This window comes from Colius striatus, chromosome 17 (assembly GCF_028858725.1).
Source record: "Colius striatus isolate bColStr4 chromosome 17, bColStr4.1.hap1, whole genome shotgun sequence".
Lineage (NCBI taxonomy): Eukaryota > Metazoa > Chordata > Aves > Coliiformes > Coliidae > Colius > Colius striatus.
Window position 1 is genome coordinate 9,258,707 of NC_084775.1, and position 13,819 is coordinate 9,272,525.

At 44.1% G+C, this 13,819-nt stretch overlaps 1 protein-coding gene across 19 annotated transcripts in view; it reads right to left on the reverse strand.

Annotated features, from left to right (window-relative positions):
• Positions 1 to 204: 204 nt before the first annotated feature.
• Positions 205 to 13,819, reverse strand: part of FBRSL1 (fibrosin like 1) — a 524,940-nt gene continuing 511,325 nt past the window's right edge. For 18 of the 19 annotated variants that reach the window (XM_062010073.1, XM_062010071.1, XM_062010068.1 and 15 more), the window contains 5 exons: positions 12,511 to 12,643; positions 8,520 to 8,597; positions 6,657 to 6,740; positions 5,404 to 5,644; positions 205 to 3,333 (listed from right to left, as the gene is read on the reverse strand). In XM_062010073.1, coding sequence (XP_061866057.1) covers positions 2,100 to 3,333; positions 5,404 to 5,644; positions 6,657 to 6,740; positions 8,520 to 8,597; positions 12,511 to 12,643 — 1,770 coding nt within the window. In that variant the 3' untranslated portion in view covers positions 205 to 2,099. The remainder of the gene's footprint in view (positions 3,334 to 5,403; positions 5,645 to 6,656; positions 6,741 to 8,519; positions 8,598 to 12,510; positions 12,644 to 13,819) is intronic. The other variant, XM_062010064.1, reaches the window with a different exon arrangement.

A 13,819-nucleotide genomic window follows, 5' to 3' on the forward strand; every position in this document is an offset into this window, starting at 1 on the left:
GCAAGCTGGGGAGCACAGCTCTCCTCCCCGTGTCTCGGCTGCCATACCCATCACCCCTGAAGCATTTCATGGGGCCACCTTCCTTCTGGCAGGAAAGAGTCACAAACAACCCCAAATCCCTCTTCCCAGCACCAACCCCTTCCGCCGTCAATAAACCATTAGCCTCCGAGTCCACTGGCTACGACACACAAACACTCAACTACCTTTTTCATCCAAAATCAATGTTGTATTTATCTTCATTGATCTACAAGGAAACTGAATGTTTAAAATTACAGGGGGTGCAGGGGGGAGGATGGGGGGGGGGATGGGGTGGAAACAAGAGTTACAGAGCCAAGAAAATAGTAGCGGATGGCTGAATTAACTAGAGAGAAAAAGCCCAGGATATATAAAATATGGACACTGAAAAATAAAATAAGGGAGGGGGGATGGTACAGCAAGTAAAACATGGCAAAATTTACATATGGATGAAAAGTAAAATTGGAAATAAAAAATAAATCATGCCAAAAAGCAGTTCAAGGCAGAACCACACTGAAACAAACATTTGCTTATGGTCTTCATGTACTATAGAGAATATATCAGAATTTCTTTTTTTTTTTTGTTTTTTTTTAATCAACCATTAGACTTTTTTTTTTTTTTGCACTCCTAAAATTCTACTTTGTCTTGTATACAGATTCCAATAAGAACACTGCACAATTAGCACAAGGGGTCCACGGAAAATTGTCCTTGCTTGCCAGCGATCCTGCCCACAACACAAAAAGAAAAAATAAAAAAAAGAGGAAAAAAAACCCAAAGAAACAGGAAAAAAAAAAAAACAAACCTAAGGAAAGGGTCTGCCGCATGGTACTGTGCCAGTTCCATCTGCTTCTGCCAGCTTGAGAAGTAGGAAACCAAAATTCCCTTCCAGGAGCGTGTGTCTCTCTCTTTCCTCGACGGACGGTCCCTTGTGTTCGGACAAAAAAAATCAGTCTCTCTTTGTTTTTTGTTAAACACAAGCATCCTTCTGTTCACATGCCACTTCCATTCTGTCTCCAGAGTTGCGAGTTGGTTATTTTTTTTTTGGGTTGGTGTTTTGGTTTTTTTTTTGTGGTGGTTTTTTTTTTTGAAACCTTCCTCCCCCCAACATCCACTACAACCTGCCTCCGAGTTCTTGCATAGTTGAAGTATATATGCCGTACTTAGCTTTCTGAGTGTGAATTTCTGACTGTGACAAGAGTTATGAGTTGTAACCATGTTAACAAATAACCAGAGTGGTTCTAGAAACCATTTTTATAAAGTCTACCTATGTTAAGAATTTAATATTGGTGTACATTTATATTAACAGAGTATTTACAGTTGGTTTTCTTTGTGGTTTTTTTTTTCCTTTTTGTTTAAAACAAGAAGTCAAAAAAAATTCCTCTTAAATTTCTGCATAATATAATAAGGCAAAAAACAAACAGTTTTGTACATTATTATTATTATTAATATTTTAATATATATCTGTAACTTCGGTTCCAAAGTACCAAGGTAAGTGATCAATCGGCCTCAGAAGGGAACCTCACAGTGGACTGTAAAACTACAGTATTTCCATAAATAATACTTTTAAGAAACCCTGGGTATTTTTTTTCTTAAGGATCTGAGGCCTTTAAAATGCAAATTTAACTAAAAACAAAAGCAAAATTTCTTCTCCTTTTTAAGTGAATAAAGAGCACAAAATTAAAAAAAATACAAATCCATTAAAAATGTTTCTCACATTTGGGAAAAAATGTACAAACTTGGTATTTTTAACTCCTTTTTTTTTTCTTTTTTCTTTTTTTTTTGTTGTTTTTTTAGCACAGAAACAAAAAACAAAACCAAAAATCAATACCTATATATTAAATTCCCATTCTCAGCAACCTTCTTGTTGGAAAGTCTGCATCCCCGACCCCGTTATTTATGGAAATGTGCTTAACTTCTACAAATTTTACATTTAAAAAGAAAAAAAAAGAAAGTTTACAGCAGTGCATTTTGCAAAAGGTTTGTTGGTTGGTTGGTTTTGTCATCGGCGTCGTTTTGCTTTCTTGTTGTTGGTTTCCTGTTTGTTTGTTTTATATACAGGCGAGTTTAAAATTCAATGTTGGGGACTATCGTGCCTCTACTTCTTTGGGGTTCCTAGAGGGGGAATAGTCCCTGGCCTCTGAGTTTGTGAGTGGAGTAGTCCTGCGTGGGGAGGCAGGTCTGGTGCTGCTCGCTGGTACGAGAGGCGGTGGGGCGCTCAGCGCTGCGGTCGGAGGGTTCCTGTTTAAAATCCCGTTGTGCATGGCAGTGGATGGACTCAGTCTGGGGTAATGCATCCCGCTTAAATGAGGCATGAAGGATGGCACGTGTGCCAGGTGACTTTCGATGGGGGACGAGTGCAAGTGGTGCATTCTGGCACGCTCAAGTTCTTCCCGTAAGTGCAAGCGCTCCCTCTCCTCCACTTGCCGCAACCGCTCCTGCTCTCGGCGCGCTTCCAGAAGGTTCTCGTGGTTGTAGTCATGTGGCTCCCTGTCTCTGTAAGAACGCTCGTGGTCGTAAAACCCAGACGTGGTGGGGAACCTATGAATGGGATCTGTCCGGAGCTGAAAGTCCATCCGGCGGTGCAGGTCTAAGCTCCGGTAGGCATCTCGCAACGGGTCCCTCATGGGGTCCCAAGAAAACCCGGGGTGCGGCAGCCTCTCCCTTCCCGACAGAGGATTCATGCCTATGAGCGGGGTCATCATTCTGCTGCGGTCCAGGACATTCATGTTGTTCATCTGGTGCACGCCGCCCATGGAGATGGGCATGGAGGCAGCCATCGAGTGAGGCAACGATAATCCATGCAGAGTGGGTGGTGGGGGATGCTCCACGGATCGGGAGTGCTGTGAGGGCTCAGACCCTACCACCAGCACATCACTGTCTTCCTTCCTCTCCTCTTTGACTTTGATGTCATTCTTAATCTTCTGGAGGTCACTGGGAAGCTCTGTCTTTCTCTCCATGTCCTTGCTCATTAGATTGGTAAGCTTCAAGCTCTCACTTAGTGCAGGTTTGCTGTATGGGGATACAGACTGGATTACTGGCTTTGTGTTGTCCTCAGAGGGTCTCTTATCATGGCTTGGAGTTTCCTTCACTGGGGAACGGCTCTCTTTAATCTTATGTTCTGCTATGGGCGGCTCTCTCAGCCGCTCAGGGTGCTCTCGCTCGGGTTCTTTGGACCGTTCCCTTTCGGCGAGGCTGACCTGCCTGATGGCTTCACTGGAGGTCTGGCTGTTGCTGCGGATGAGATTGCTGATCTGGTGGGTCACTGGAGCCGAGGCTGGGGAGGATCTGTTTGAATGTCTGTTTTTATCCATGAGGTCTCTGTAAAAAGAGAGAACACACAGCCTTGGTTTTGTGCGAACAAACACGCGTGGGATGACGGACACGCACAGTGCTGTGTCTGGCCACGTAATTTAAGATTGGTCAGAAAATGATCTCAAAAGCTCTGACAGCTCAGCTAGAGCTGCGATGCTACACTTACAGATATGCACTACCTGCTGTTACATACTACACCAAATAAAAAAGGTTAAATGTCCCCAAATCTGGGGACTAAACTGGGGATGCATCGGAAAGAACAGTGTATTCGTTCTAAGAGAAAGACCACTGCACTGAAAAACAAAGGGAAAGGATTCTAGACTGTTTACTTGTGTCTGAAGAGATGCTTGTTGTGTGTCCATACACACATCTCGCTGCTTGACAACGACCTACTCGGCCGTTAACACTCTGTACTCAGGTCCCCTTCCTAAAACATGCATCCAGGCACACAAAACAGAAGCCTACAGACATGGCTGCAGCTCCTTCACCATTCAGCCTCATCCACAGAAAGCAGCCATAACATGATGCTTATTTTTCTATGGAGCTGCAGGAGAGTTTTTGTGGTTGGTCGTTTTGGCAGATAAGCTAAGTGCTTAAGGAAAAAAATCCTCAAATAGGCCATGGAACTGAGTAATTGACCTCTGTTTCAAGAGGACCTGCTATGATGAACAAGGGGTTTGATGACAATGTCCATGGTTTAGAGAGAGGCATAAGGGTTTACATTTCTAACTGCACCTCTGTCTCTGAGCAAGCCAATTAGTCACAGTTACTCCCACCTCTTTAAGAGGGGAATAAATAATGCTCACCTTTTAAAAGCACTTTGCTCTGAATGACAGGCACTTTAAATGCAAAGTATGATGGTGTGATTGAGAGAACTGCATTATGCAGCTGAGAGGCTTGCTGATGCCTAGGTTTTATGCCAGGTTTGCTCTCGAGAGCTGTACAACCCGAGTGCTGAAAGCTGGAGGTGTTTTGGGGAATTCTGTAAGTATTTATCCCTTCTGATTACACTTGCTACCCTAGGCTTCTTCCTCTGCAGCTGTCATGATTGCTGGTCAAGGATGTGGTCTGTTAAACCATGTCCAAACAGGGATGCTGGGGAGAGCTTAAGCTGAATTAATAGGAATGTTAAGAAATGTTAACCCTTGTGTGAACACTTGGGAGGAAAATAACCTTGTTTTGCAATTACACTAGACCCAAGAAGAGAGCTTCCTATCTGAGTGCCTATCCATGCAAGGGTGTCAGACAACATCTAAAGCACGATGATTTTCAGCCTATTGTTTCCATATAGTCTTATTCACAGGCATTGCCTGAAGATCTCATTAAAAGCACTCCAGGCAAACTACGACCACCTCCCTCAACACTAGTCACATACACACATCTAAGATTTGCAGGCTGTTATTGCCTACAAAGCAGCAGCTTGTTGAAGACAATTGGGCTCTGAAATATAAAGGGCTTTAGAGCTTCAAAACCATGTAAGTGGAAGCTAATGAAGGATCTATAGCCCAGGTAACAGTCCTGTCATCATTAATAAGGGTTTGTCTACAATGCCATTTTTAAAGATCAGTTTTGCTAATGGATTCATGGACAGCACACCAGATACAGGCATTTGCATTTTTGTCTCATTAACGTCCAGCTAGCATTTGAATTCATCAGCATGTCTATCTATACATTAATGAGAACTATTACTGTCTCCAAAGGACCCATCACAATTCTACCTTCATGAGTTCAGAATATACATCAATCTTTAGGCAGTTGCATTGAAACCAGTCAACTACCCCCTGAAAACACAGCGACATGCTGAAACCAGCCAACTATATCCTGGAAACACAGCAACATATCCCATTTACTCAGCCTAGTGCTTTTTATTAACCCACTAGTGGGGACTGACTTGCCAGATTTTCACGGAAGATAAGAGAGGTGTGGGGGGTTTTTTTTGTGGCTTTAGTACTTGTGCTTATCTGAGGGAGTGGCCTATCAGCTGCTTCCAAGCCAAGCAACATTTTGCCCTGAAGGTTGTTTTACAATTGGAAAAATAGTCCCAGAAGGTGGTGTTTGACAGTACAGGCTGCTTACCTCTCCTTGTCTCTGTCGTCCTTACTCAGAGAAAGATCCCTCTTGTCGGGCTCTCGCTCCCGCTCTCTGTCTCTGTCATGGTTTGTCACTGAGGAGCTTCGCTCAGAGTCGGTGGGTTTGGGCCACTGTGGAGGTGTTGGGAAGGACGGTGGGGTCCGATGGAGTCTGTTCCATGGCTCGTGGGGATTATTGAAATTCTGCAGGTTTGGGCCATCTTTGTGAGTGAAAATGTTGTTGTGAGCTAGAATAATGGCAGGGGGAGGAAGAGTTAACAGTAATTCAAGTCATTATATAGATATTTCTCACAATGCCTAATCACAACCAGTACTGTCCTTTCAAGACTTTTTAATGTGGAGCTAACGGCAAGGGGAAGTTACTAGCAGGTGAACATAGACACCTCCAACACTGGGTGGAAGATCCACTGTCTCTTTTAAGGCTGTTGGTGGAGGAAGCTTTAACTTCCTTGAGTTTCAGTAACTCAGAGATGACTGAAAATGCCCAGCTCCTCTTCTCCCCCCACCCCAGCAAGGGTTCCAGCACAAAAGCAGTACTTTTCCTCAGCTCCTCTCACTGGCAGAAACTTTGTGGGTAGTTACAAGCAATTGGCTGTCTGCAGCTGAGGATTCAGGGACTTTGTTGTTAAAGAAACCAGACTATTAGGTGGTATGTATGTGTGTGTATAGAAACAGAGCTTGGCTGCAGGCTTTTCGAAACAGTCACTTGATTTTCCTCCATCAATCTTCAGCTGATTCCTGTTGCACCACGAGATGCAAAAGCATGCTCTCTTATGTGTGGCTCTCAAGCACGTCTTGCCTACAGGTAACATGTTTTTGAAGTAAAATCATTTCACATGGGTAATTTAAACTTCAGACAACGGTTAGAAAGGAGGTCTACACGCTGAATTAGAAGTATCAATAGCTGTTCCACTGTGCATCTTCCCTGCTGAAGGGCGTTACTTTAGATGCCCACAAGGTCCCAGAGCTCAGTGAGGTCCTGCAGCTCTGACACCTCTAGGAGCACACAAGGTACCAACCTTCAGCAGTGAGGAGACACAGAGCACAGCTAGTGATGTCTGTGACATGCAGAAAAGCTCCCACCGCAGAGACCTGGAAATCTTAGGTGCAGTGTTTTCAGATAGGAGAATGGAGGTTAGGAATGAAACTTCTTTAAAAACTACCACCAGCTGCTGTAAATATTAGCATGTGGCTTTTCTGGAAGGGATGTTTGTCTGCAGTAACCCAGCCAGTACTTACTCAGAGCATGACTGCCTAATCCTCCAAAGGCATTGCTGCCTAAGTTCCCAAGGCCGCTGAAGGTGCTTGACCTGCTAAATGGATCTGGAAAGGCAAACAGGGATTTAGCAGGCATTTAGCCAAGAATGTTGGAGAATGAAACGCACCCCTCCCCTTCTTAACAGTCTGAATCCAAGTAGGATTAGGCCAGACTTTAAGCTGATCCTTCTCATTGCAAGGTTCTTTGCACAGAAAATTCCCATCACGTTAAAACGGAGAAGGGATTCAGTGCTCACTCTGCAAACAGGTGCTGTAATAAACTTTTGTGTACCAGTTGGAAGGGAGCTAGAAATTAAAGTCTAATAGCTGAAATTAGAGTGGCTGCTTCTGAGCTCTAGCTTTCCTTCTTTATCAGTACTAATAGCAGAAGCATTGCATTTGAAAGAAGAACCTCAAGCAGGCTCCTTGGTCAGCACACTGAGGGCAGGCATTGTTTCACTCTTGTTTCTCTACACAGCTTTCCACACTCTTTGTAATAGTCCACAGAGACAGCCTTAAGTTAATTGCTATGGAAAGCCATCCTTACACCAACTGACTTCAGCCTGTTTGTGTCAAAATCCTCTCCCAAAATTGCTTCCTTGATTCCAGTGGTGGTGGTGGAAATGACAGCACAGTCTTAGGAGCTACTATGACTAAGTGATGGGAGATCTGTACCCTCTGAGGCAAAAGTTGAATCTTGCCTTTCCTAGTCAAGACTATTTGGCTACTGGCACTTTATAAATAAAGCTATGCCTTTTTTTTTCATGAAAGGCACCCATCATCAGAAGAGGTTCCTCTCTGGGTGGGTATAGCCTGACTTGGGCTTCTGCACTCCAGAGATGCCTGTGGGTTAAATCATACCAGTATAATTGTTTCCTTTCCCACTGCTCAGCTCTAAAGAGCTCCTCCTTCTGCCCACTGGCTTTTTGACTGTCCCTTCAAAGCCTTTAACTTCCCATGTTACAGGAGGTGTGTGGCTCTCCACTTCCTCACAGATATCCTTATATTTGAAACATCAAGGCAACTAGCAGCAATAGCTTGGATCTTTAAGCAAACAGCTATTTGCTTATTTACTCATTTTTAAATAGCTGTTCTTGCTCTTCCCCATTGATATTAAGTAGTTGAGTGACTCTGTAGAGATACAGTTCATCTCGACAGACTATTCAGGAACTGATGTAACTCTGGGTATTTGCAACAGAAAAAAAGTCTACTAGGTCATGTGGCATGCTACATTTACTGATTGGATGAGTGTTACTAAAACATTAATCAACAGAGCTTGAACTTTAATTGGCAATGAGCTGCTTGTGAGCTTCTAAAATGAGGAAATTTGAGAAAATCAGGCTCTACTTACTGCCAATTAGGAAACTGAAAGGCCAGCAAAATGTGTAGAACAGCTATTTGCCAGGAACCGTTCACAGAACTGTATTAAAGAACCCAGCCATGAACTTTCATAGGTGGGAAATGGCATAGGAGGTGCTCATTTGAAAATGTGGCTTTTTTGAGGTACCTTTGTATGAATTTCCTCCCCTTTCCTTGGGCACATTCAGCAGCAAAGAAAGGCTCTACAGGTCACCTGTGCAGCATCCTGGCAGTGACAAGAGTTGCCTGCAATGTCCTCTTCTCTTGCAGGAGAGGGTTTGCTAATCCTGCCCCTCTCCTTTGGAGGAGAGCAGGGGGGATGTGCTGGGAAGCTGCTATGGGTGAGAAGCTGAATAGCTTCTGATTCCTGAAACAGTTTAAGCCTTTCCCTCCTCTACTGCTACAGTGCCTGCAGGCAGGACCACACCAGGGAGCCAGGAATGGGTCAGAGGTATAAAGGTGAAGGCAAGGTTTACTTACACTTACCTGCCAAGTGGTTAGTAGGCAGGAAACTGCTGTGGTGAGGTGAAGGACCGAAAGGGGTGGTGGCTGGATGTGTTGCACCTGTGAGAACAAGGTCCCCATTTAGTTCAGTGGCAAGTGACTGCTTGCAGACCAAGAGGTCCTGGCCCTCTCATTCAGAATGAAATGCAAAGGCCAGATGTAAACAGAGCAAAGGAAGGGAAAGACCCCCAAAACCAGCAGTGAGCTACAGGTAGGATGTCTGCCAGTGCCCTTTAAAGGAGTCTCTGGACACTGGGAGGTAGGGGAGAACTGGCACTGAGCTTTGCTGCTCACCTGGAGTAACAAGGAAGCAAATCTCTTTGTCTGGCATTTTCAGTCATTACTCTGTTTACATTACAAAGGGTCAGCCCAGGCTACAGGCCCAGACAGAAGGTGCTCGGAAGTGACTCATTAGAGTCTACACTAAACACCAGCTAATGACAGGCACGATGGGAACATCAATCATGCCTCTCCCATGAGAGCTTCATCTACGCTCTCACATCTGTCTCTGCATCCACATGCTCCCCCACATTATTTTTTGTTCTTGTCTAGTCATTGCTCATTGCCACAGTGCCATGTTACCTCATGGGAAAGGAACACCACTGCTGAGCATGCTGGATGACATCAGATTGAGGCAAGGAGCAAGAACGGACAGAAACAAGACGGTCTGCTCTGCATTTCCAGGTGGACCAGGCTCATGCAGAAAATCCTACTCTCCTTTCAGAGTAGAAAATAAGAGATTTACTTCCTTTGCAGGCAGCTGTGAACCTGAAGGGGCCAGCAACCACAGTGTGAAAAGCACTGGTGTCATCTTCCCCTGGGATATGTGGTTTTTGGAGGAACATCAACTCTCATGTATTCTGCAAATGACTGTACGTTTAGGCAATCTCATGGGTTTTTGCCCCCTGAGATTAGCACAGACCATCTTCAGGATGCACCTGAAATCCATGTTTGAATATCTACGTTTTAGGTGTGTGTGATAAAATGTTTCCGTAGCTCCAGTGTTGGATTGATGAGTCCTCTCCAACTGTTTAGACTGTGAACATCCCTTTGGTGCCTTCTCCCTGCCAGTACTTCCAGTATTGCAGACAAAGCAGAATGAGGAGCTATTGTAACTTTCAGATGCTGCCCAGCCTGCGTCAGAAACCTGCCATACCCGTGCACTGTTAATAATTCCACACAATGGCATAAGCAGCACTTCCTCGAGGACATGGTAAGTCATAGACCTACCCCTCAATGAAGCTTTTCAGTGCTCTGTCTTCTGTATTTTTTGGGTAAAAAGTTATTGGGGAGAGTATCAGGTCAACCCCAGTAAACAGCGGCAGCCATGCTGGGCAGGAACACGAGCTCTTCACTAACAGCTCACCCAGTCACTGCTTTCTCAATATCTTTCTACTATAGAAAAGAGGATTGTGATCCTTGTCCTCTCGCCTGGCACTCCAACTCTCCTGTTAACTTCACCACAAAGACTTATGCCTTGTCTAAGGCCCATATGAATGATTCCCACCAGTGGCAGACCTGCTCTGCTAAGTTCCTGCCCCTCATGTCAAAGCCACATCAAATGCACATTTCCACCATACACCATCTGTGTTGGTAACACTGCAGAAGGTCACAGCAAAAATGGGAGGATATGGAGGGAAGAAACCAATATGCACAGAAGAAACTACGTTCCAAATGCATCCCAAACAGTGTTTTATGGAGGTGCTGCTCAGTCCTTGACCTGGTTTTCCTTGGTGACAAAGCTCAACGACAGAGAGTCATTGTAAAACGCACTCACGTGTTCAGAACCTGAGCAGACTATAAAACTGGAGAGACAGACAGCTTGGGCACCACAAACCTAAGCAGCCAGAAAATGAGTTGAGGAAACTTAAGAGAGACCATGGCAACGAGACCTGAAGTTATCTATAAACATTCTGACTGCTCCAATGCTTCAAGACGGATGGAGACTGTCATCTTTCTAATCCTTTAAGATTTCAGAAGGTGTATAATGGATGGGAGATTTCTTCAAAGGAGACGGCTTACAAACTCAACTACACGGGCTGATAATAAAAAATCCTCTGGAGAAAGCCAGGAAAGGCATTGCAGGCTGTCAGGCAGTTATTAAATATAGTGTCTGCCAGGCAGCTGAACATCCGTCCTGCAGACAGGTGGCCCTAAGATAACTTATGTCTCCCACAGTAACTAGGCACTGCAGCAGAACCAATGATTCACATCAGCTGTGCGCCTGTTCGATAAGAGGAAAGAATGCCTCGGATATTGCAGAGTAAAAGATTTATTCATCTCTATATTACTGCTGCAATGTTTGTTCACTTTGATGGCACTCTTTACCTAGATTTACTGTGTGATGGCTCTTGTGATTAATATACTCATGGACAAGTTGCTGTAAGGTTGTTTATCTCCAGTGAAAGTTTTCTATTAATTTGCTTTCTTTAATGTATCTATTCCATACTATTTCCCCTCTTCCTTTCATGAACGGAGAAGCAAGCTGTGCTTACATCTTTAAGAGGAAAAATGCTCAAGGTATCAACTGGACTGGTGCTTTACTGCCTGTTAGGATGAACTCTGCTCAGTGTAACCTTCAGTAGCAGAACCATACATGAAAGAAGATTATTGCAATGGCAACACAGGACAGGCTGACAACGGCCACAAGAAGCAGCTGCCACAGAAAAACAGTCAGAGGTTTGTACATCAGCTGTGCTTATGCATCCAATGAGATGCAATAAATAGCTTGGCCCCGTGCTATCAAAGTACCTTTAGAGAGACTAAACTACAGGGCAGCATCCTAGAATGTACAGCTAGTATCAGCACTGATACTGTGGTGGAAACATGCATTTGATGGTTAAGAATTTCCATCCACAGATAAGGGTGGAAAGACAAACTGAACCACCAGTGGAGCTTCTGAAGGATATCTGACATCTGTCTTTGAAACTCAGTTCTCACGGAGGTTTCAGCTTGATTCTCATCTGTTGCTTTTCTGTCATGTTTCAGACAAACCTCTAACACATCTAACCTCATTCATTTTAATAGAGTTGAACCAAGGCTGAGCATGACCATGTCTGCACTGAGTCAGAATGAGAGAACAACATTGCATCATTAAACCAGAGCAAAGTTAGGAAAGAAAATTACGTTAGTTTCCAGTTAATAACATACAGAAGGTAGAATTTGGCATCTTAAACACAGAAAGAAAATCTGGAGAAGTCTAGGGGGAAAGTTAAGCCCTGGGAAGAGAACAAACCCAACGTTTGGGAGATGGAAATCAGCAAGAATAGTAGCAGTGACCTCCAAAACCAGAATGTCAGGAAGCTGCAGTCTCCCGTGGTCAGAGCCATCCAGAAGCTTACTGCATTTCGTAATTGCATTAATTGTAATTACTTCTCCAACAAATTGGAAGGGAACTGATCAAAGTAAACTATATTAATTTTTTAAAATTTTTTATTCAGTATGACATTTTAAACCTTAAGAGATTACTGGACATTGTAAAACATAGGGGGATTTTATATTTAAAAGCCAAACACTTCACAAACACACCCTCTGTGATGTTTTCCAATGGTGTTATTGAAATATTCCTTTTATAAAAATCCCCATGTTTTCAGAACACAAACAGAAACTTGGTGAGTGGAGGAGCTGAGAAGAACAAGGCAAATATAAAAGCCAGAAAGAGACTGTGGCCAGTTCTGTGCAATGCAAACATTTTCAAGGTTTTTGTCAAAACCACTTTTTAACATCACTCTGTATAATCAGGAGACATTAAGAAGCAGCTGGACAGACATGAATGTAAGAGCCAAGTGCTGCTGCTTGGTGATGTGCAGAGGGTCCTGCACTGGAGGTGGTAGCAGAGCTCAAGTCTCAGCAGCCACCAGTGCCTCTGCAGCCCCAGCAAACCATCTTCCCTGCATCCACTTTTGAGGCATCTGTAGCTGTAGAGACACACATTACATATACTGTGTGTGATTTTATTGCAACGAATTCTTACCTGTGGTAGAAAAGAGAGGCCTGGCAAGATCCTGTGGATAATGGAAGCCTGGAAACACTCCAGGGGCAGGAGGTCTGCTGAATAGGTCAAGTTTGCCACCTATCTCTAGCTTGTGGGGATCCAGCTGCATTTGCTGTCAAATGATATAAAACCAATCTCATTATATGCTTCTTTTTTATGGGAGAAAAAGAGAGGGAGTTTGGGCTCACTGCTGCTTAGCCCTGCCAGGGAGGGTTAGTAAGAGTGACAGCAGTGTCTCCAGTCACGTACTGCAGTCATGCTCTGACAGCATCTGTAAGGCCATTTCGCTCCACAACCTCTCAACTGCCTGCCTCATCCACATGAATGAGGGCTGAAGTGAGCTCTCAGCCCCTCAGCACACACAGTGGAGCATGCAATGTGATACACTGAGTGCCCTGCACCCCAGGATCAGTCACTGCTCTCAGCCTGACAAAAAATACTCTGCAGGCAGAAAGCTGCCGACAGAAGTCTCTGAGAGCTGGGTGATGGACTTGTCTGTTTTGCTTCTCCAGTTTGGAAAGAAAGAGATGTTCCCTGGCCATGCCCCTCCTGCAGCTAGTACAGCTCAGTATGCAGACAAGGGGTGAAGGGTAAAGAAAACAGGCTCCTCCAGAAGCTATTTTTCTCCTTCCCCTACAGAAGTGAGCACGGTCAGAATTGCACCCGGGTCATGTCAGTCTCTTGATAGACATGACATGATGATGATGATATTTTTGCTTATTAAAGAAAATGGGCATACACCACTTGTAGAGGTACTAATTACAGTGCACCTACTTCAGCACTGAGTAGCCTTCATGAATGGGACAAAACCACTACAGCAGGAGCTATGAAAGAATAAATGCTACAGAAGTCCTGTTATCAGCTGTTCTGCCTGCCAGAGGGAACTTGGAGCCTGCAACAGCACCCCAGCTGTATCTACATCTTATTATTTCTTTAAACCCCTTCCCTCTGCCCATCATCACTGCTCTGCAGAAAGCCCAATAGCCTCTAACACAGAAACTCAATTCGCTCTCCTGCTCTATGTTTTGTAACACATTCTTCACCATATTGGTAATTTCATTATGAATGGGATAATACCCCATACTCCACAGGAATAATTCCACTAGTACAGAGAGGAAATGACATTAAACATGTATGCTTTATAAAGAAGATGGATTTGAGGCAAAATTACCTTCCCTCCCCATTTTTCGTTCGCTTTCTGGCTGTGCACTTAGTATCCATCTCCTGACTATTTTGCTACCCTTCAATCCAACTCCTTTGCCCTCAGATAAACTTTATGGTTGCTACA